The 23,470-nt window shown below is 37.4% G+C and overlaps 2 protein-coding genes and 2 pseudogenes across 4 annotated transcripts in view; 3 read left to right on the top strand and 1 right to left on the bottom strand.

Moving 5' to 3' along the window:
• Positions 1-5,877: 5,877 nt before the first annotated feature.
• LOC147522929 (AAA-ATPase ASD, mitochondrial pseudogene) lies at positions 5,878-7,882 on the top strand (annotated as a pseudogene). Its single transcript, XR_015215203.1, has one exon. The product of XR_015215203.1 is annotated as an AAA-ATPase ASD, mitochondrial pseudogene (transcript).
• A 1,806-nt stretch (positions 7,883-9,688) lies between these two features.
• On the top strand, positions 9,689-11,311 carry LOC147522928 (uncharacterized). The gene is made up of 2 exons (XM_086569056.1): positions 9,689-9,987; positions 10,180-11,311. Exons 1-2 carry the CDS (start codon positions 9,689-9,691, stop codon positions 11,309-11,311), a joined length of 1,431 nt encoding a protein of 476 aa, XP_086425182.1.
• A 6,426-nt stretch (positions 11,312-17,737) lies between these two features.
• On the top strand, positions 17,738-19,485 carry LOC147522927 (AAA-ATPase ASD, mitochondrial pseudogene; annotated as a pseudogene). The gene has a single exon (XR_015215201.1). The product of XR_015215201.1 is annotated as an AAA-ATPase ASD, mitochondrial pseudogene (transcript).
• A 3,601-nt stretch (positions 19,486-23,086) lies between these two features.
• The window catches only part of LOC147522926 (uncharacterized), a 573-nt gene continuing 189 nt past the window's right edge, over positions 23,087-23,470 (bottom strand). The window contains exon 1 of the mRNA XM_086569030.1: positions 23,087-23,470. This exon is cut by the window's right edge and continues 189 nt beyond it. Coding sequence (XP_086425156.1) covers positions 23,087-23,470 — 384 coding nt within the window.

The following is a 23,470-nucleotide window of genomic DNA, read 5'->3' as shown; positions in this document are numbered from 1 at the left end:
TAAGAAAGAAAAAAGAAAGATAACTCTCGAGTTAGTTAGTTAATTTGAAGCAATCATAGATGACTTAACACTATTACTACCAAGCTCAATTACTTGTCAGTCTTGAAAGATTTTCAATAGAGAGACTTGACAATTTTTTGATCGAGCTACTATTCTACCAACATAAATCACTATTCTACTAATAGAAATCAGGGAGACAATGACTTCAAAGTTCAAAACACATTCATAATCAAACTATGTCAAACGTCAAAGCATTCACAAAGTAAAATAACACTATACTGTCAGTAAGAAAATTTAAGACCTGCTTTCGTAAAACATTTAGATCAGAACTTAGACCAACCTAAGTTAGGAAGCCAGAATGTTTGAATTCAAGCTACCATGACTGAAAATGGATACAAAAATTTTGGAACACTAAAGTTTGGGATTCATTATACTTGAACATTTTTAGAACAAACACATATTTTAGTATTTCAAACAGAGGGTGCTCAAGATTATAGGACCAGCACCACCAGTCCACCACTATGCATCACCGGAAAAAAAAAAAAAACAATTAACAAAAGCCAAACAAAGCCCCAATGTCCTAAATATATATAAATATTAAACAATTCAGGCACAAATTATGAATTATGAATGGCTAGCTTCAAACAATCAAGAAAAAAAAAACATAACTTTATAACTTCAAATCCTTAAAGCTAGGATTTTACGCATAAAAACGAACTTTACAATTTCAAATATTTCAAGCTAGGATTTTACGCAAAAACATTGCCTAACTTGATATAGAGATGCTATCAAACATAAAAATTTCATAAACAAAAAAAAAAAACAAACAAACAAACAAAAGAGCAAACATTAAGAACATACCCTCCAAAAGCCGAAAGTTATCTGTCTAAGAGAGAGACTTCCAGAGATAGACTTCAATAACCTTCTCCAGTAATCCTTTTGCCAATTTATCTATTTCAAAACATAAACCCAACTATATTACAAATAACTCAAACCATTAAAAGCAAAAATATCGTTCTATTATTACTATTATTACTATTAAGAACTCATATTATTATTATTATTATTCCCATTACTCTTGCTTTCTTTCTTCTTCTCTTTCTCTTTGTTGTTTCCTTCTTTATATTCATTTTTCTTCTCACCGATTTTGAATATATCTCTCCAACGTTTAGAAGTTGATGATGACTCAGCTTATGGCCATGGTCGACTTCGGTTAAAGCTCGCCTTCTTGTTCTAGCTCTAATGGAACTGAGTTGGGTTTGGGGTCTTGGGAAATGAGGTGTAGAGGTAGAAGCACACCATCTGCTATCAACTCACCAGTAGAAAGAAGATGGGGCTGTGGACAAGAAGGGTTTCTAACCATCCAAAACTCAAACTCTGGAGAGTTAGGATCGTTACTTCTTTTTCTCATTGTTACTTGAAGATAAGGTTTGGGGTCGTTTTGTTTCATGTTCTTCTAAGTTTGGTTTGTCTTCCATTGTAGCAGAAGGAGAGTTGAGAGAGAGAAGAAGAGGAAAGAGATTTGGGTGGGTGTGAAGCTTCTACAAGATTACAATGAAATGAGATATATCGCAAGATCACCAAAGTTTGAGGAATTGGCACGATATTTTACCCAGCATCAAAACTCAAAAGTACAGCTGAACAATTGAAGATGCTCAAAAGTACAAATAACTCAAACCTAAAATTATAAAAAGCCAACAAATAATCAAATGTGTAAAACTTTGTAATACTAAGTTCGAGACCTTACCTAGCTAGCGAGTGAAGTGAGTCTGATTTTGTGTTAAGGTTTTAAGATTGAGGCCGAGAGAAAAGACGATACTGTTTAGAAGAAAGAGAGATGAGGTCGAGAAAGAGAGATGAAATAACTCTAACACGTGTTTTATTTGTGACGGTGTATAAAAATAACTCTAACCCCTATTTGTCGTCACTATTTTTCTATGTATTTTTAAAATAAACTAAAATACATTTATGAATTATAGTGACGCTAAAACCACAAACTGACGCCTGCATGCTTTGTCACTTCCTTTCTGACGCCACTTTGGCGTCACAAAACCAAAAAAAACCCTGTCACAAAAACACTGTTATGGTGTAGTGGTATAAGTACAGTCTTACAAATTGCCTGTGAGTCGCAAAGAATCTGTTTGTGAAGAGCTAAAATCAAGGTAGGGCTTACGAAATGACAGATAGGACTTACGAATTACCTCTATATATCTTCTATATAACAAAGAAAGGTGGAGTGGGTTGACAAATTCCACCTCATAAAGTGATACATGGTCGTGTCACCCCTAACCATAGCCGTTAACAAGTTTTTTTGGGGTGAGTTTAAAAGTTTTTCTCACCTCACCCACCCCACACAAAAAAGTTCTGGACTATTTTTGGGTTGAACTTTTATGGGATATTGGGCTCTGGAAACATGAGTATGAGCTCATTTTTTTAAAAAAATGGCGGAGGGTCGGGCAAAGCGCTATATCAGATATCGCCGCTGACAAAGACGGGTAAATACTAGTATAATATATAAGAGAGTGGGTTAATAAGTACATGGATAGTGATGTTTGACTAATGAACTCAGTGTCCATGGCTTGAATGCAATATAGTGGTGCGTGGGCCTTGAATGTGATGACGTATTGAATAAAATAGGTTGATTCCTTGAGTAAAACATATGACGTGCTGGAACGTTCAATTGTGATGATGTTCTGGACCACCCATGAGTGGGAAAATTAAGGTAAGTGTAAGCATAGGCTGGTCTAGGCGGACCTATTAGGTGAGCTAGTGTCACAGACAGATCCCCAAGCATGTGCTGAGAGGAGTCCGTGCGGCGTATATGATCGTGCAGTTGACCATGCACAAACCTGATAAGCATTCGGTGCTCGAGTAACTCACGGATAGTCAAGACTGAGGGTTACCCCGTCTGCCCACAGTCAAATTCTCGGATATGTCCGAGAGGAAACTAAGTACACATGTCCCATATCTTTGAGATAGGATAGCTAAATACACCAATGAGACGAGTATCTAGATGTTCCCACGACCAAGCACCATAGCGTAGCGCGAAACACTAGGACGTTGTATTTGGCAACCTCTTTTTCCAACGGTACCACATATGCATGCTCCAAATGCGATACGTCTCTAGATGACCCGTCCTAGAGTCGTCGAGAATCCATGACGCACCTTTGAGTGTCGTCATGAACTGGCCATGGCATTGCACTAAGGAAGTTCTTAGTTGATAGTCCGAAGACTATGAGTGATAGGAACTGATCCCTCCCTAATATAGTGATGAATAAGGATTTTTCACTAGAACCAAAAGGGATCGAACATTGATCCAGGTGTGAACTTCTGCTAGGCATAACTCCTAGCTCGGTGCTCAGAATTAGACGTTTGACCACTCTATTTGGTGTGTCTCGAAACGTATTAAAAGATGGAAATGTAATTAGGAGCACCCGACTCATGGTTTGATCAGGAGTTGACTTTTGTTGACTTTTTTCGGCCCGTGATGTTTGGATAGGTTTGGACCTTCCATTTGGCATATATAAGTTCACTTCTGTGACCCCGTCACATTCTACCCAGCCTACTTAATTCTCAATGTCCTCGTCGAGAGAACAATTCTTCTGTTGTACTGTGCTCCATCTTGGTTCATCTATATCTGCCACCTACTGACTCAATACTTGACTCAAACACTTCAAGCGATCAACTATAACTCTGGCATATCTGAAGAACAAACTTGTATTCATCCAAACTACCACTTTGACCCTTGACGATGCGAACACTGCACTTATGTTGCTGCAATTACTTGTGAGAAGAAAACACTAACATCATGGTTAATGAGAAATTGCTTGCCATATAAACAACTCCAACTCTCCCATTCTATATGATTGTCCCTGGTTCATTTGGTCATCCTAAATTATTTGAAGCAATGTCCCGAAGGACTAGATGGCTCCAAGCCAAAACAACTCCAACATTGTTCTAGGAATTGTGCTCCTACTTGAGCAATGATATGACTCTATGCCAAAACAACTCTAACATTCTGCTAGGACAAGTGCTCTTCCTTGAGCAATGTGTCTCCCTTCACAAATCCCTTTCCATGCTGTTACTCTTCTCCTCTGCACTGCAGGTTGTACCACTAAACTCTAGTTACTCAGACTTCTTGGTGCTTGTCCCACTTTGTCGATCTCATTTCGCATCCACGCCAGTACCCAAATTTTGATAAGCATCAATCAACTGACAAACTTGGTTAACGACTCCCACAATGTCAAGTCTCATCCACTAGTTGCATTTTGTCTTTTGTGAAATTTTGACTCTTAGTTGTCCAATCAAGAGATGACTCGTATATCCTTGCTATTAGGAGATTCCAACAAACACCCTGTAAGTGTAAATGTGCCTGAAGGAAATCAATCCCTAAGAGCAACTACACGGTCAATCAGCTAACTTCGGTCGAAGAAGTCTCATACCATCCACTTCCAGCAATCAGTTAACTGACTTGTTCAAGCACTAGAGAACCTGTATGTAACCCGTCGTTTGCGGAAAACATGAGAAATTTCAGTCGGACAATTGCTCTTTCTGTGATGCAAAGCCGAATATCTAATGTTATGGCTAGCCTTCCATTCTTTTGCTAGGAACCCAATATTATATTGTTCGTTAAGGTTATTAGGAACCCCAATATTATATTGTTCGTTAAGGTCTTTGTGCTACCACACTGCATCCAGAATCGTACCGAACAGATAAGCATCAATGAGCACAAAATACTGGAACTCGATCCACTCGATGGATCCTTGGGTCTTGTACCCATATTAAGATTGTGCACTGACGTGTCTCATCGAGAGGCTTACTTAGGCTCACTCGTACGCAACCACCAGACAATAAGATTACGCTCTAATATCAACTGTCACAGACACATCCCGAAACATGTGTTGAGAGGGGTTTGTGCGACGTACATGATCGTGCAGCTCGACCATGTACAAGCCTGATAAACATTTGGTGCTCGAGTAACTTACGGATAGTCAAGACTGAGTGTTACCTCATCTGCCCACAGTCGAATCTTCTGATATGCCCGAGAGGACACTAAGCACACCTGTCCCATATTTTTGAGACTGGATAGCTAAATACACCGATGGTACGAGTATCTAGATGTTCCCATGACCAAGCAACACAGTGTAGCGCGAAATGCTAGGACGTGGTATTTGGCAACCTCTTTTCCCAACGGTACCACGTATGCATGCTCCAAATTAAATGTGATACGTCTCTAGACCCGTCCTAGAGTCATCGAGAATCCATGACACACCCTTGAGTGTCGTCATGAACTGGCCTTGGTATTGCACCAAAGAAGTTCCTAGTTGATAGTCCGGAGACTATGAAGAGTATAGTGATGGGAAATCATCCCTCCCTAATATAGTGTATAAGAATTTTCCACTAGAACCAAAAGAGAACATTAATCCAGGTGTGAAATTCTCCCAGGCATAACTCCTAGCTCGGTGCTCCGAATTAGATGTTTGACCACTCTATTTGGTGTGTCTCGAAACGTATTAAAATATAAAAATGTAATTAGGAGAACCTGACTCATGGTTTGACTAGGAGTTGAATTTTGTTGATTTTTCTCGGCCCGTGATGTTTGGATAGGTTTGGACTTTCTATTTGGCATATATAAGTTCATTTCTGTGATCCCGTCATAGCTAGCTAGACAGACTAATCAGCCTCTAGGTGGTCCAGTCAAGCTATTTTTTTTTAATGATTAAATAACGAAAATTAAATAACCGTGTAGGCTTAAGATTTGAATGAGTTTAAAAGACTAAAGTCCGATATAAATTATATGCTACTATAAGAAAAAGTATGTTTTTATATGAAGTCGATCTTCTTCAACTATTACACATTTTTGTAATAAGTATTTTTGTTTGTATTTATTTTTTGAGTTATGGTAAATGATTTTCTTTATTTCTTGTAGTATAGGTGTATATTATTATATCTATTATAAGATATATTAAGAAAAAAAACCACCCAGGCGCTAGGCGCTCTCCCACCGCTCTCCACAGTCCATATCACTCTTACTCCTGGTGGGTATGCTAAGTAGAATATTGAAAGCGGAAGCTACTAAGAACTAGTCAAATAGTTGTCCAACTCAAGAAACTTCTTATATTTGAAAATAGAGTAAGTCACCCTTCATTCCACTTGCTTGTATACTATAAGTCTATTACAAGTAGATCCTTTCTTAAAATTTGATAACTGACCCTCTTCTGTTATTCATCTGAGAATATGGTTTCGATGGCTCAGACGTGGAGTACTGGGATGGGAACTTCAATAGCCAGCATTATGTTCTTGTACGCAATGCTTCAACAATACTTTCCTTATCATCTTCGAAGGCATGTAGGGAAATATGCTCAACGTCTATTCGACTTTGTCAATCCTTATATCCAGATTAAGATCCATGAGTACACTGGAGAGCGTTTCGAGAAGAGTGAAGCCTACATCGCCATCCAAACATACCTTAGCACCAATTCATCCAAACAAGGGAAGCGACTCAAGGCGGACATTGGCAAAAACTCCAAGTATTTAGCCCTTAGCATGGATGATAACGAAGAGGTCTGCGATGAATATCAGAATGCCCACTTTTGGTGGGCTTCACATACTACCATCTCCAATAAGCAAACAATATCTATTTATCCCACCGACGGTGATGGTCACCGATACTACAAACTCTCGTTTCACAAAAAGCACCGGGGACTTGTTACAGCTTCGTATATGAATCATGTGTTGGAAGTAGGAAAGGCAAATAGGGTGAAAGACAGGGTGAGAAAGCTCTATACTAATAATCCAAGCAACAATTGGTATGGATACATGAGATCTGTTTGGAGTCACGCAACGTTTAATCACCCATCCACGTTCCATACTTTGGCAATGGACGAAGAGAAGAAGAAAGACATCACCGACGACCTTACAACATTTAGCGAAGGAAAAGACTACTACAAGAAAATAGGGAAGGCGTGGAAGCGTGGTTATCTTCTATATGGTCGTCCAGGGACTGGTAAGTCTACCATGATAGCAGCCATAGCCAACTATTTGGATTATGACATCTATGATCTCGAACTAACTACTGTTAACAATAACACTGAATTGCGTAAATTGTTGATAGAAACTTCAAACAAATCTGTCATTGTTATCGAAGATATAGATTGTTCTCTTGATCTTACTGGCCAAAGAAAGAAGAAAACTACAGAGGAAGCAAAGGAAACGGAGGATCCCATTTCAAAGAAGAAAAAAGAAAGTAGTACTAATGAAGACAGCAAAGTAACTCTATCTGGCCTTCTGAATTTTATAGATGGACTATGGTCTGCTTGTGGTGAAGAGAGAATTATCATCTTCACTACTAACTATAAGGAGAAACTCGATCCAGCTCTAGTTCGAAGAGGTCGAATGGACAAACACGTTGAAATGTCATATTGCACCTTCGGAGCATTCAAAGTGTTGGCTAAGAATTATTTGGACCTTGATACACACCATTTGTTCGAAATTATTGAACAAATGTTGGGTGTGACCCAAATAACTCCAGCCGACGTTGCAGAGAATTTAATGCCGAAAACTAAAAATGGAAATTTCGCTGATATTTGCTTACAGAACTTGGTTCAAGCTCTAAAGAATGTACAAGAAGAAGCAAAGTTGAAAGTGGTGGATGAAGCAAAAGAGTGCGACTTGTGCACTAAGGATGAATTGAATGTAGATGAACCAGTGGCGGAGATTGTAGCAGCGTAAAACGGTGATTAAAATCTATTGGGAACAAGGAAAACAGCAACAAGAATGATATGGAGTAGGATTACTACAGCAGAGTGAATAACATACTGTCATACTGTATTTCATATGTTTTTATTTTAAATGCATCAAATAATATCTCATTTGCTAAGAATATTCTAGTATAAATACTTGATTACTTTTAAGCTGGCCAAACGTTCCTGTTTACAGTTCAAGCAATGTTCAAGGATTAAATTCTAGCGAAAACATTTGGACTCGTCCTGTAACTATAATTATTCTCAGGTATGGATCAAAATCCCAAACTATAGTTTAACTTATGATAGTATTGGGCATCACCCAATTCCAGTAATTTTCATAAATAGGAGCTCTATGTCTCTCAGGTATACTTCTTGACTTCTTGTCTGGTCGTCCCTCCTTATTCTTAAACACTAAGATTCAAATAACCCTAAAAGCTTTAGGCTGTTTATATAGGGAAACAGGGGAGTAAAAATCGCATTCAGTTATTACAAAAGAAATGCATTTTTAACTGTCTATACTCACATTCCCATGGGATGAAATCTTGATACTAAAGAAAATTGAGCCGGTTTTTTGGCGATAGAGAAAAAGGAAGGACAACTTTTCTGTTTCTATTTTCTTCTCTAGCTCTTTCCAGTAAGAAATGGAAATTCAGGAAAGAAAGAAGAGTATTCGTTGGCCTGTTACGTTGCGATAGAGTCGCAAGGGAGTCTCAGGAGGGAGTCTGAATAGAATTTTTGTTACGTATAATTGGCATAGTATACAACGTACTATACATGTTTTTGCACTTTGGATACTATACAATTTTCTAGGCACTAAACTACATTGTACTATCAAAAAAATTTCAGGTTGCGACCTGGGCAAATATTCGCCAAAAATCTCTTGGCGTGGCCAAATTTGGAGGTTTTATAATCCTATGTGGAGACATGTCATTTTATTTATTATAAAAAACGTGTGTTGACATTTGCCACACAAGCTGAATAGCCAACAAGCATTTCCCGCATTTTCCCTCTTAACTTTTCCCTCTCTTTTGATTAGCGCCCAAAAATTGGAGATTTCATCAAAAACCTAATTGACCAAAATTTGTTGTCTTTAAGACTAAATTGCCTAATTCACACAAACCCTAACCTATATAAAACACTAATCCATAGAAATCTAGTCCATATTAAAGTAAGTTAATGTTTTTTATATTGTTTTTTGTTATATTGTTGTCGGCTATTATACATGAATATTATACTATGATTGTTGTTATATTATTGATATATTGTTGCTAAATTATTGCAGTGGAAACAGTTGTAATTAATCTCCATCATGGGGGTTCATTTGTTACTAGTCCAGACCTTCGTTACCTTGGTGGTAGGATAGAGTGCTTGGACAATATTGATCCGGATAGGTTTGGATATTTTGATTTAAAATCAATGGTGGAGGAGTTGGGGTATTATAATGTGAGTAAAATGCACTATGGTCAAGCCAGCAGTAAGGGTTATATGTTAATTTTTGATGATACTAGTATTATGAAAATGCTGCAAGAAGCTAGGGCTGGGAATAGAATTGAGGTATACATTGAACATGATGTTGAGGTGGATTCAAGTGAACAAAATGTTGTGCATGATATTGAAGTAGTTGAGTTAGAGAATGGAGAAGACATTGAGATACAAACTTCGATTCTGAGTGATAAGGTTTGTATTTCGGATGATAATGAGTCGATGATGGGAAGATTTTAGGTTTGAGGATTTGCCTTGAATTGTCCGATAATGATGAGGAGCTTATTGAAGTTAGGAAAATGATAGAAGAAAGGAAAAAAGCGAAAAAGACTTGAAAGAATGAAATCAATTTGGGATGATGGTGATCATGAACCCGGCGAATGTGAATGGGCTTGAAGCCGAGCAAGCAATGAATCTTTGGCGGTGATGATAATGTTGAAGGTGATGATGATGTTGAAGCAATGAACACTAGTACTGGTGTTGTAGCAGTGGATGGGCTTTATGTTGATGAAGGCAACAATGTGTTTATTAGTGATGATGAAGTTAACCATGGGGATGTTGATAGTGACTATATAGATTCAAGTGATTATGAAAGTCCAGATACTGATGAGGATGATGGTATTAGAAAAACCAAGAAGTTTAGGTACCCTAGTTTTGATCCCAAGACTGATGTATTTCATGTGCAACCAAGACTAGGGATGGTGTTTGCATCCCCTAATCAGCTCAAAGATTGTTTGAAGGATTTTGCAGTTGCTCATGGGTACCAACTTTGGTTGAAGTTAAACAACCGAGAAAAGAATCCTTGCATTATGTCTTTGAGGATTGCCCATTTAGACTATATGCTAGTTGGATGACAAGCAAGAGAAGCTTCCCGGATAAAGTCCTATATAGAAGAACATAAGTGTTCAAGGATATTTGATGTCCGATTGCTAACCTGTAAATGGATTGCTAGGATATATGGAGAGAAGATCTTGAAGTATCCTAAAATGAAATTGAAGGATTTGAAAGAGCATATTATGCACAAGTTTAAGCTTGATGTGACATTGTGTCAGTGTAGCAGAGCTAAACGCAAAGTTCTAGATGCAGTGGAAAATAGGTTGGCTGGTGTATATGCAAAGTTGTGGGACTACCAATTTGAACTAAGAAGGAGTAATCCTGGGAGTACTATTGAGATAGAATTATTTCATCCTACACCTAATGAACCCGCAGTTGTTCAAAGCCGCATGTATATAGGGTTTGCTGCACTTATAAATGCATGGAAGAGTGGTTGCAAACCAATTATTGGAGTTGATGGATGTTTCTTGAAGGGGTACTGCAAGGGGGAGCTACTGGCAGCCATTGGTAGAGATGCAAACAATCAAATGTTCCCAATAGCATGGGCAGTTGTAGAAGTGGAAAACTCAGATAGTTGGATGTGGTTTTTGGATTTGCTGATGCAAGACTTAGGTTATAGTGAGAGTCAGGGTCTTGGGTTGACTATTATTAGTGACCAGCAAAAGGGTCTTGTACAAGTGATAAAAGACTATTTGCCTTTTGCTGAGCACAGAAATTGTGCCAGACATGTATATGCCAATTTCAAGAAGACATTCCCTGGTTTACAGTATAAGTTTCTGTTTTGGAAGGCTAGCAAATGTGGGACTCCTCAAGAGTTTGAACAAAACATGGATGAAATGAAAAAGTATTCTGAGGATGCATATCACCACTGCATGGTGAAGCAAAACCCAAGACAGTGGTCAAGAGCTTTTTTTAGCATGTTTCCTTGTTCGGATTCTGTTGACAACAACATATGCGAGACATTTAACTCAACAATAGTGGAAGCAAGGGAAAAGAACATCATAGAAATGCTTGAGGATATCAGATTGCAAGTAATGGCTAGAATGCAAAAGAAGATTGCAGCAATGGCTAACTGGAAGACTACCTTTTGTCCTATTATAATGCAAAAGTTAGAAAAAAATAAAGAAGATCATAGGTTTTGGGTTGCACATTACAATGGAAGCAACTCATTTGAGGCCAGGAAGAACAAATATGAGGCCTTTATCGTGGATGCAACCGCTATGAGATCTGTTGTAGAATGTGGGAAATGAATGGCATCCCATGTCCACATGCCATTTCAGTTATGTATTATCTCAACATTGATCCATTGCAGCATGTATCTAGTTGGTATAGTGTGGCAGAGTACAAGAAGATATATAGTCATGTGTTACAGCCTTTGAATGGTCAAAACATGTGGCATAGGACAAAAAGGCCTGCTATTTTGCCTCTCATAGCAAGGAGGATGCCTGGCAGACCCAAGAAGAATAGAAGGAAGGAAGGAGTAGCAGTGGGAACTGGAAGAGTGACACAAGTGGGAACTGGAAGAGTGACAGAAGACAAGGCTTCTCATCAACTATGCAGGAAGAGTAGGAAAATGCATTGTTCTAGATGCAATAGTGAGGAACACAACATAAGGTCATGCAAGTCTACAGACCCACCACTTAGAAAGAAACAAGTGAGTATGCATTTGTCTTTTACTTTTATAAGTTATTTTTACAAGTGGTTTTGATTGTATTTAAATATGTTAATATAATATTAGGTGAGGAAGAAGAAAGGAGAAGTGAATAATGTCCCAAATTGAGGATGCAACTAATGAAGGGCCAACTAATGTAACAAAATTCGAGAATGGCAAGAATGAAGGTAGGTGTACAAAAGGCGCAGAGGGTACAAGGGGTAGAGGTCAAAGAGGGAGAGGAAGAAGGGAACCAGTCCCTATAGGCTTTGGAGTATACACTAGTCCTGAAGGAGAAACTTACATCAATGTGAGTCTTCTAATATATTTAATGTATTTTTCATTTATTATATTTTGTGCATTATCTTATTCATAGTGTATTATGTGTAGACTGCTTCAAGATTGACACCCTTGAATTCAAATGAACCATCTCCAAGTAATGAAGGGCCAAGTACTTTAACAGATGAGAGTGCAACTAATCAGCAACCAAGTACAAGGGGTAGAGGTACAAGGGGTAAAGGTACAAGGGCTAGGGGTGAAAGAGGAAGAGGAAGAGGAAGCAATGAGCCAATTACTGTTCCACTTGGTGTAAACACTAATACTATTGAAAGAGAAGCCGACATCAATGTGAGTGTTTTAGTTTAGTTTTTCAATAAATTAGTTTGAGTGCATTGGCTTATTCATTGTGCATGACTGTAGATCGCTTCAAGATTAGTCGCTCCACTTGCACCAAGAGTAACTGTGTCAATGGGTGATGGAGTACACATATTACCTCCAACCGAAGAAAATATTTTCATGTAAGTTATTACTTTAAGTTTTTTATTCATTTAAGTGTCTGCAATTTAAAATTTAGTTTAGTTTATGTCTTTATTCTTTAGTTTAGTTTGGTAAGTTTTTATTAACTATGCTTTATTTCTTATATAGCCACCACAAGAAAGGAGAGTTGTACAAAGGAAGACTTCAAGTGCAAGTGATCAAGTTGGAAGTAGTCAAGGGTCAAATAATACACCACTTGGAACTCAGGAATCAAGTGCTGCAAAGAGTACAACATAAGGCATCCCACGAATTATTTGGTAAAATTGATCTAGCTCATTTTGGTGTTTTAAGAGTGTATTAATGGTTTCTGTTTCAAACTTGTTGCTTTAATGAACAAGTGTCACGTTTTGTATGTTTCTCTCAAATATGGTCATGCAAAGAACAAGTGTCATATTTTGAATGTAAGAAAACAGTTTTTTTTTCAAAGAGAATGCTTTAATGAACATATTGAAAACTGATTTGACTAATGTCTTGTAAATAGTGTTATAGTTTTAATTTTGGACTTTATAGTTGGTGATAATTAATGGTGTTTGGTATGCAATCTATAAAACCATCCTAGAGGGGTAGAGGTCATCTGCATAGGTTTAGATTCGAAAAACAATGCCCAAGGGTCGAGATGATCCATGTTGAGGGTAAGGGAGAACCCAAAAAACTTTGAAAGAGCATTGGTTGCAGTTTGGGACCTCATCAAAACAAAGGAGGGGAAGAGAGTGTTCATGGAGGTTGTTTATGAGAATGATGTTATTAATTTGAAGCCTTGTGATGACTGTGGAAGGGTGTGCATCATTGAGTCTTTGGAAGAGGGAGAGTCAAGTCGACCTAGAGAACCAAGTCCAGAAGTTCCACCTGGATTCGAACATAAGCTCGAGAAATCGCCAAGGTTACCAAAGCTGAAGCCAGCAGAAATAAATGAAGCGAAGATGAGGGAATCGGCCAACACCATCCAAGCGGCAAGTTCAAGAGGTTATCACGGGTCTTCTTTTTCGCAGCCTTATCCTTCCGGGTTTTGTATGAAGTCCAAGAAGTTTAAGAAGTCTAAGTCTAAGAAGTGAACTGATGTTTGATGTGTTGAAGTGAACTGATGTTAGGTTTATCTAGGCAGTGTATTGTGTATTGTGTCTTGTTCTTGTTTCTATGTTTTGATGTTTTTTTTAGCTTGGTTGTCTTGTTCTATGTTAAATTATCAAGTCTTTTTTTTTTTTTTTTTGATAAATTTTCCATATTATATATTAAGCCTTAAAGCCATAAAGGCACAGAGTTTGTCTCCACCATACACATTGGCAGAGCTGTGTAGTGTAGTGATGTTTAACCCCGATCTGAAAACTTAAAGCCACGGGTTTTGTAACATGGTTACCACACTGGGTTTTCTCGTTTTTTAAAGACCGGGCTACCGCGGGGTTTCATTCACGAAAACTTAAAGATGAGAACATTACGAAAACCGGGCCATCTGAAAACTTAATTCCATTTTCATTCCAACTCTACAAGCCACAGAAACTTAAAGATACAGAAACCAGATAACTCTACAACTTCATTCCATTTTCATTTTCATTCAACTCATTACATTACAAAACCATGTTACGTAACATTACGAAAACACGAAACCGGAGATTCAACTCATTACATTACAAAACCATGTTACGTAACATTACGTAAACACGTAAAACCGAGAGATTCAACTCATTACATTACAAAAACCATGTTACAGAACATTACAGAAACACAGAATCCAGAGAACTCTATAATTTCATTCCATTTTCATTCAACTCATTACATTACAAAAACCATGTTACAGAACATTACAGAAACACAATGCACTTCACTTATTAACCAAACAAATACTTGTAAAGCAAGAATACAATGACCAAAATCAAACAAGTTTTCTTCGTCTTATAATTCTGGCATTCCAAAGCTGTCACCTTTTTCTTCAACTCTGTTCTCTTCTTCTTCTCAGAGTAAACAATTACATTCAATTTTCCTTGCAACTCCACCTTTTTCATGTTAGCTTCCTCCAAACTTTCTTTCAATTCGTCAATCTCTTTGTACAAATCAATGAACCTTTGCTTTGTTGATTTTGGAACTTTGTCCTCCCAATCAAAGTAGCCACAATCGTGAGTTTTGTAATTTGTACAACCAAAAAATCTTCTTCCCAAATTTCCAACAGTCTTTGACATTACTAAAGGAGATGGCTCTCCACAAAAGCATGAATGATTTGAATTGATAGAGGTGGACGACATTTTGAACTATTCAAATTGATAGTTAGGGTTTCAAATTGAGAGTTAGGGTTTTCAAATTGAGGAAGAAGGTTAAACTTGCAATTGAGAGTTAGTGTTTCAAGTTTTCAAATTGAGGTACCACCAAGTCACGTGTATTTCAAAAATGTCACATGTCTAGATGGCCGGACACGTGGCATAGGCCGGTGGCCACATCAGCAAAAATTGACTGGAAATACTTCCAAGTCGCAAAGTGAAATTTTTTTGATAGTACAATGTAGTTTAGTGCCTAGAAAATTGTATAGTATCCAAAGTGCAAAAACATGTATAGTACATTGTATACTATGCCAATAAAGTGTTCTCTTAAAAGTAAAAGGTACAAGGATGGCCACAATTTTTATGGACCAAGGATAGTCTATTGAGTTTCTCTATCAGTCGTGAGAATACGTTCAAATTAAGTTGGATTGTTGTGCAATCCAGCACCTAAACTAAGTTGACTGATGACGCCAAGATTCTTCAAAGTTCAAACAACTACGCTATACAGCATTTTATTCTACTAAATGAGCCAAACAATGCTGAAGTACAAAACAATTAACTTTCAGTTTTCTAGCTTTACACCCCCCCATTCTTTCATTTAGAGGTTTACCCATCCAAAATCACACCACATTCAAGTCAACTATTATCTTCATTGCTCTTTTCCCTTTTAATAGTTTTCTAGTTTTATCTTCCCTAGAACTTAGGCCAATTAGCTTTATCCTCCAGTTCTTTCATCTAGAGGTTTACCCCACCAGAACTTAGGCTAATTAGATTTACCCTCCTAGTTCTTTCATTTAGAGGTTTACCCCCCAACAAGGGCAGATGTAGGATTCTCCACCAAGGGGGGCTATAGGAACTACTGCTATTTTTTTTAAGATTTTTTTGGGGTATAAATTATGAACAATTACCACTATAAAATTGTTTTTTGAGCAAAGTCAGGGGGGGGCTACAGCCCAGGTCAGCCAACTCATAGATCCACCCCTGCCCCCCAAGACCACAACACATCCAAGTCAACTGAGTTTGACCGTAATGTTTTTGGTCAAGACAAATGAAAAAACTCTAATGCCCTTTTCTAGGTATAATTACATAAATACCCTGTGACTTTGGCAAATACAAAATTCAAATTCAAATCATCTATGACAAATGTCATGATCTTGTGAACTCTATCCGACAATTATACACCACTCTAAAGGTGTGGATGTCATTTGATAAGGATTGGTATATAACAAAATATATAAAATATATTATTTATTTATTTATTTTTTATTGTATAAAATATTATATAAAATTATAAACTAATAATATAAAATTGTAATAACAAAATAATAATAATAATAAATGATAAATATATATATTTATACTAGTTTTTATAGTGCTAAAATGAATTATTCAAAGCAAATAAAATTTTAATTTTCGGATTGGATATTATCTGATATCCGATTTGATATCCGAAATCGGATTCGGATAATTTTTTTAATATTCGTCGGATTCGGATACGGGTTCGGATACCAGTATAAATTTTCGGATTCGGATTCGGATTCAGATACAGCCATATCCGAATCCGAACCTATCCGTTTGCACCCCTAGATGGTAGTGATGGTGTATAGCCGTCGGATATAGTTCACAATATCGTGACATATGTTATAGATGATCTGAATTCCAATTTTGTATTTGCCAAAGTCACAGGATATTTATGTAATTATACCTAGAAAAGGGCATTAGAGTTTTTTCATTTGTCTTGACCAAAAACATTATGGTCAAAATCAATTGACTTGGATGTGTTGTGGTCTTGAGGAGTAAACCTCTAAATGAAAGAACTAGGGGGATAAAACTAATTGGCATAAGTTATGGGGGGTAAATCTCTAGATGAAAGAACTGGGGGATAAAGCTAATTGGCCTGAGTTTTGAGGAGTAAAGCTATAAAACTATTAAAAAGGCAAAGGGCACCTACAAATTTGAACCTACAATTAAAAACCAAAAAACAAAGTCGGTGAAAAGCATAGAGTTAGACAAGTTTTGGCAAGAACGCGTTGCTGGAGGCACTGACCCAAGTCATGAAATAGTACGATGATGATCCTGAAGCGATGTGGTGTACATAGCACAAAATATCAGGATATGGGTATTTATCGATATTCAATTTCTGGATATGTATTGTGGATATATCCCCCTCTTTGGGGATATTTGACATTGTTTCACATGCAAATATCGTGGATATATCCAAAATATCGACAAATATCGTGGATATTGTGGATATTTCTTGATATATCATGATACATTAATTATAATTATTTGAAATATAATGGTAAATATTAAATAAAATTATTATATACACAAAATATCGCAAAATATCGCAAAATATTCTCAAATATCACAAATATTATCAAAATATCACCGATATTTACAGTCGTATATATCTCTAAACATATCGTGATATTTATATATCTTTCTCTAAAATCTGGATAAATATCTCCAAATATCGCGATATATCAGGATATTTTGTACTATGGTGGTGTATGCTATAATCATACCTAGTGATCACGCCAATGCTAAATCTCAAGCCTAGTAAAAAAATAGTTGAAGATTTTATCCATTATCCATATATATGATAAAACTGCCACGAATATTTGCTGCCGGTGGAGATTTTGAATTGAACTTAATTTTGGGGATAATGTATGATGAAGTGAGATCATATTCTTTTATTGTCAAAATTAAAAATCCATGCGTTTGTGATCCCCTTGGATATATATTTGTCTCCAACCTCGTTGAATCCTGGAAGGTGTTAGGTTTGTAAAGAACTTCATTTTTCTCACATAGTCCAATTCCCAGATCGATAAATAACCGCCTGGTGATGTGCCTAGAGAAAATGAGTCAAAAGTCAAAACAAGAAGCTACTAAGAAAGCGTTTTATAGCTCACGGGATCTTGTTAGGAAAATAGAGCCACCAGCTATATTTGTATATATATATGTCGAACTTAGCTTCTTATCCGCACAAACCAACACAAGAAATGTGGCTGGGATCATCAATAGCCACCGTTATGTTCTTATTTGCAATCTTTCAACAGTATCTTCCGTATCAGCTCCGAGGGTATGTAGAGAAGTATGCTCAGCGATTATTCGGCTTCTTCAATCCGTACGTTCAAATTAAGATCCATGAATATACTGGAGAGCGTTTCGAGCAGAGTGAAGCCTATGCCGCCATCCAGACCTACCTTAGCACCAATTCTTCCAAACAAGGCAAGAGGCTAAAGGCTGACATCGCCAAGAACTCTAAGAACCTATCCCTTAGCATGGATGACAACGAAGAGGTCATCGATGAATATAAAGGTGCACAGTTTTGGTGGGCTTCACATAAGACCATGTCCGATAAGCAAACTCTCTCTTTCTATCCCACAGATGCTGATGACAATCGATACTACATGCTTACATTTCACAAAAGGCACCGGGGGCTAGTTACTGATTCGTACATGAATCATGTGTTGGAAGAAGGAAAGGCAATTGGGGTAAAAAACAGGTTGAGAAAGCTTTATACTAATAATCCGAGCGATAATTGGTATGGATATAACAAGTCTGTGTGGAGTCATGTACTATTTCGTCACCCGTCGACCTTCCGTACTCTTGCAATGGATGCAGAGAAGAAGAAAGAGATTATCGCCGATCTTACGAGCTTTAGCAAAGGCAGAGACTACTATGAGAAAATCGGGAAAGCATGGAAGCGTGGGTATCTACTATATGGTCCTCCAGGGACGGGTAAGTCTACTATGATAGCTGCGATAGCCAACTTCTTGGACTATGATATCTATGATCTGGAGTTAACTACTGTGAAAAATAACACTGACTTGCGAAAATTATTAATTGAAACCTCAAATAAGTCTGTTATTGTGATCGAAGATATCGACTGTTCACTTGATCTTACCGGCCAAAGGAAAAAGAAAACAAAAGAAAAAGAAAAGAAAGATCCTATTCCAAAGAAGGATAAAGAAGGGAATAGTGACGGAGACAGCAAAGTTACTCTATCTGGGCTTCTGAATTTCATAGATGGATTGTGGTCTGCTTGTGGTGAAGAACGAATTATTATATTCACTACTAACTACAAGGACAAACTCGATCCAGCTCTCGTTCGAAGAGGTCGTATGGACAAACACATTGAAATGTCCTATTGTACCTTTGGAGCATTTAAAGTGTTGGCTAAGAATTATTTGGACCTAGATTCACACCATTTATTCGAAACTGTTGAACAAATGTTGGAGAAGACCCAAATAACTCCTGCTGACGTCTCAGAAAATTTGATGCCAAAAACTGTCGATGGGAACTTCGCTGATGTTTGCTTGGAAAACTTAGTTCAAGCTCTAAAGGATGTACAAGAAGAAGCAAGATTGAAAGCAGTGGAGGAAGCAAAAGAGCACGACTCGTGCACTAAGGATGAACTGAATGTGGATGCAGCCCTGGCCGAGATTGTAACTAAAGACAATGATTAAATTCGACTGGGGAATAAGAAAAAGAGCAGCAAGGATCCTATCAAGAAGGATTACTACAACAGGATTAGTTAGCTATTGTCCATCATACATCTTCATAATATTGTCAAACAAAATACAATGTAATTCGTTCATCGGAAAAAAAATGTACGATGGAAATTCAGTGGGTGCTTCAAAACTCAATGTGTAGGAACATTTCTTGTACTGTTACTTATAAGTTCAACTTTTGGTTGGGGCGATATCTTGCTTACTCTCATCCAAATATCCAATTAGTCAGGGCATGGGAATTAAGGTTAGTCCTAGAGCGAAGTTCCACACTTGCACCCAAATTTTCGTTGTATCTAAATGTGTAAGGGCTAATTTCTTGAATAATTGGACTCCTATCCTGGAAGTCTATCCCGTCCCATGCATGGATCTTGAATCGGGTTTTGTTTTAATTTAATTTCAATAGTCGTAATTCCACAATGACTCGTTAAGAGTTTCGTTTAGTTAAAGTTTGGATTGTTGTGGCCTTCAAAGCAATGACACCTACTCGAGAAGCCTTCTGCTTTACCTTATTGTCTCTAATGCTGGCAGCTAAAACTAAGTTTTCGCAATGTGAACGTATTAGTAAAGCACTAAAGAATTATGGTCAAGTTCAGTTCTCAACCAGATTTTATGTCATTTAGACATGGACTCAAGTTGTGACTTTAAGTGCGCATGCCCATTTTTTGTTTTAGTCACATCGGAGATTTCACACGTGCACTTTTTTTTTTTTTTTTTTTTTTTTTTTTTTTTTTTTTTTTAACTAAACCTTTTATTAAACCAAAACGATATTTACATATGCCCAGAACATCATAGAAAACATGCCTATTTACAACCATTGGAGCCTGATGCCACCATACCGACGAAAATGGTGGAAGGAAAGACAAGTCTCCAACAGGGCAGTTGAGAATTGTACATTTGATTGCCCTAACACGCAGAAGTTCTTTACTTGACCAGCAGCATGTGAAGCTAGAGCGTCTGCAGAACAGTTTGCTTCTCAATAACACCACCTGAAGTGTACTTCTTAAAAGTTATGTAGCAATATCTTAATCTGAGTAACGATTCGAGCTAATAACCAATGACAGTTGACGTTTTCATCTGTTAAAACCTTAAACAGTAATTGAGAATCTGTCTCTATCTCGACCTTCATATATCCTGTTTTTGTCACAATTTGAAGTCCATATAACAGAGCAAGAAATTCCGCTTCATTGTTGGTTGCATAAAAAATCGGAATAGCTGCTCCCATTATAAATTTAGCTGTTGAATCCCTTAGAATACATCCTCCACCCGCATATCCTGGATTTTTAATGAAGCCCCATCAGTATTCAGTTTAACAAATCCGTCCTCAGGTGGGAACCATTTAACATAAACCAGCATTTTCTCTCTGTGAATCTGACGGGACATGACTTCCTGAACTAGCTGTATATGTTTCGCAGCTCTGTTGATGTATCAAACTGGATGATGACATTTACCTTTAAACCTTGTATCATTTCTTGCCATCCAAATATTCCACAAGACCCCAACAAAGTAGCAACACTGCACATCGCCATTTTGCATTGTCCTGATATCCCTTATTAGGCACGCTAACTGCTCCTTAAAGCTAACAAAATTCATATTCCTTTGATCAATAAGTCCGCTGAAATTTGTTCCACACCAAATAGCTCTAGAGAAAGAACACTCAAAGAAAACATGAAACTGTGTTTCCGGAAATCTCTCACACAGGGTGCATTCTGGATAAACCTGAAAATGATGAGATGCCAATAAATCCGCTGTTGGGACAACACCTTGCAAGCATTGACATACAAAAAATCTTGTTTAAACGAGACTTTCATCTTCCAAACATGTTTGTAAATACTGTTATCATGAACCGATGTATTTGTTTCAGTAATCAACTGAATGCAGTCATTGTATGCAGCCTTCACCGAATATTCTCCATTTTCCTCCCATTTCCAAATCAAAGTATCCTCCTCATTTGGTGTAATAGGCATAGAAACAATTCTCTCCACATATTCGACAGACCAAAATTCATTTAACCTATCCCAATCCCAAGTATTGGTATCCAAGTCAATGAAATCAGAAACAAGGTGAAAAGGACAGTCAGGCAGTTTCCCATTAAGTTCTTGCAAATCCTCAGAATGTGGAATCCATTTTTCTTCCCATGCGTTAATAGAAGTACCAGTCCCAAGCTTCCAAACCGATCCAGCATTGATAATGCTTCGAGTTTCGCAAATCCTTTTCCACATTACTAATGAAGTAGATTTAACTTCCGCCTTCAAAAAACTGGAGTTGTGAAAGAACCTCTGTTTCATTTGATTAGCCCATAATGATGTTGGATTCAGTAAATCCCATCATTTCTTTGCAAGTAAAACATAATTTTGTAACTGCAGATCCTTTATACCCAGCCCTACATTATTCTTTGACATACAGGCTAATCGCCAAGGGAAATAATGAAGCTTCTTTGTTGATGGTGCATGTCCCCATAGAAAAGATCTTCTGATAATATCCATTCTATCGACTATCTGTGCAGGTAAAATAGAACATGACATAGCATGAGTTGGCAGTGAAGATAAAACTGAATTAACCAAAGTGAGTCGGCCTGCCTTAGATAAACAATTTGCTTTCCATCCTGCAAGCTTTCTTTGAAATCTTTCCAGTAAAGGACTGAACTTTTGAACTCTACCCTTCCCAGTTAAATTAGGTACTCCCAAGTATAGTGGCATGACAGAAGTAGAAGGCATACTAAAACATCTTCGCAGAAAGTAAACAAACCTCCGATGTAGTTTGGGGTGATGAATAATTTGAGACTTGGTTCTGTTGATAGTCTGGCCTGACACTCTGCAATACTCCATTAACAGATTGTTCAATTGATGCTGCTCATCGAATCCACACTTACCCAGCACTAAAAGATCATCAGCATACATTAAATAAGACATTGGCTGACAATATTTCCCCAATTTGCAACCATGAATGAGACCCTCTTTGTTGAGTTTCAAGAAATTCAAAGATAGAAGCTCTGAGCACAATATAAAAAGATAAGGTGAAAGGGGATCACCCTGTCTTAACCCTCTTGAAGGCTTAAAGAACCCATGTGCAGCACCATTTAGTAGCACAGAGTACGAAATATTCTGAACACAAAACATTATCTTGTTAATCCATTCAACAGGAAACTCAAACTTAGTAAGCATCACTCTTAGAAAACTCCATTCAATTTTATCATAAGCTTTCTGCATATCAATCTTCAAAGCAAAATATTTTGCTTTCCTATTCTCATGTCCTCTTATCTTATGATAAAACTCATTTGCAAGCAGGACATTGTCATGAATACTTCTGTTAGGTAAAAAGGCAGTTTGAAAAGGACCAATAAGTCTCTGAATGATAGGCCTCAATCTGTTTACAATAATCTTCGAGATAATTTTGTAAACCACATCAGTCAAACTGATTGGTCGAAAATGTTTCGGGAGTGATGGATTCATGATTTTTGGAATTAAGGCAATAAATGAATGATTGAGCTGTAGGGAGAAAGAACTAGAAAGGAAAAAAGACTTGACTATCGCACATACTTGATCACCCACCAAATTCCAGAAATGCTGAAAAAAGAAGGCCTGATAACCATCCGGTCCTGGAGATTTAAAGGGCTTCATATGCTTCAGAGCAGCCACAATCTCGTCATTTTCAGCTCCCCTTAACAATTTTAATTTTTCGCCTTCATCAAGACCTGGCGCTTGAACATCAAAAATATGCGACAAAAGATCAGGTTCCGAAGAAGTCATTGTATCCTCAAAAAATTCCATGAGCCTATCACCTATCTATCTCCTTTCAGTTAAAATTCCACCATTTCGATCTCTGATTGAGTGTATATAATTTCTTTGTCTTCGACAGTTTACCCATGTTATAGTAGAATCGAGTATTCTGCTCTCCAAATTGGAACCAATCTAGACAAGCTTTCTGCCCCCAATGATTTGCTTGTTGTACAAGGATATCATTATGTTCCATTATCAAGTCATTCTCTATCATAAATAACTCCTCAGTCTCATTGTCATTCTCTATTAAACCTTGAATCTCACTCAGTCTCTGTTTGACAACCTCCAACTTATGATCAACCTCACCAAACACATGTTTATTCCACCATCTTAAATTTTTCTGGCAGTTTTGAAGCTTCTTACATAAAACAAAAGAAGGAGAACCACGCAACTCATGCTG

Source organism: Coptis chinensis, chromosome 1, assembly GCF_015680905.1.
Source record: "Coptis chinensis isolate HL-2020 chromosome 1, ASM1568090v1, whole genome shotgun sequence".
In the NCBI taxonomy this organism is placed as follows: domain Eukaryota; kingdom Viridiplantae; phylum Streptophyta; class Magnoliopsida; order Ranunculales; family Ranunculaceae; genus Coptis; species Coptis chinensis.
The sequence above is the reverse complement of the archived record's forward strand: the minus strand, read 5'-3'. Positions and strand labels throughout refer to the sequence as shown.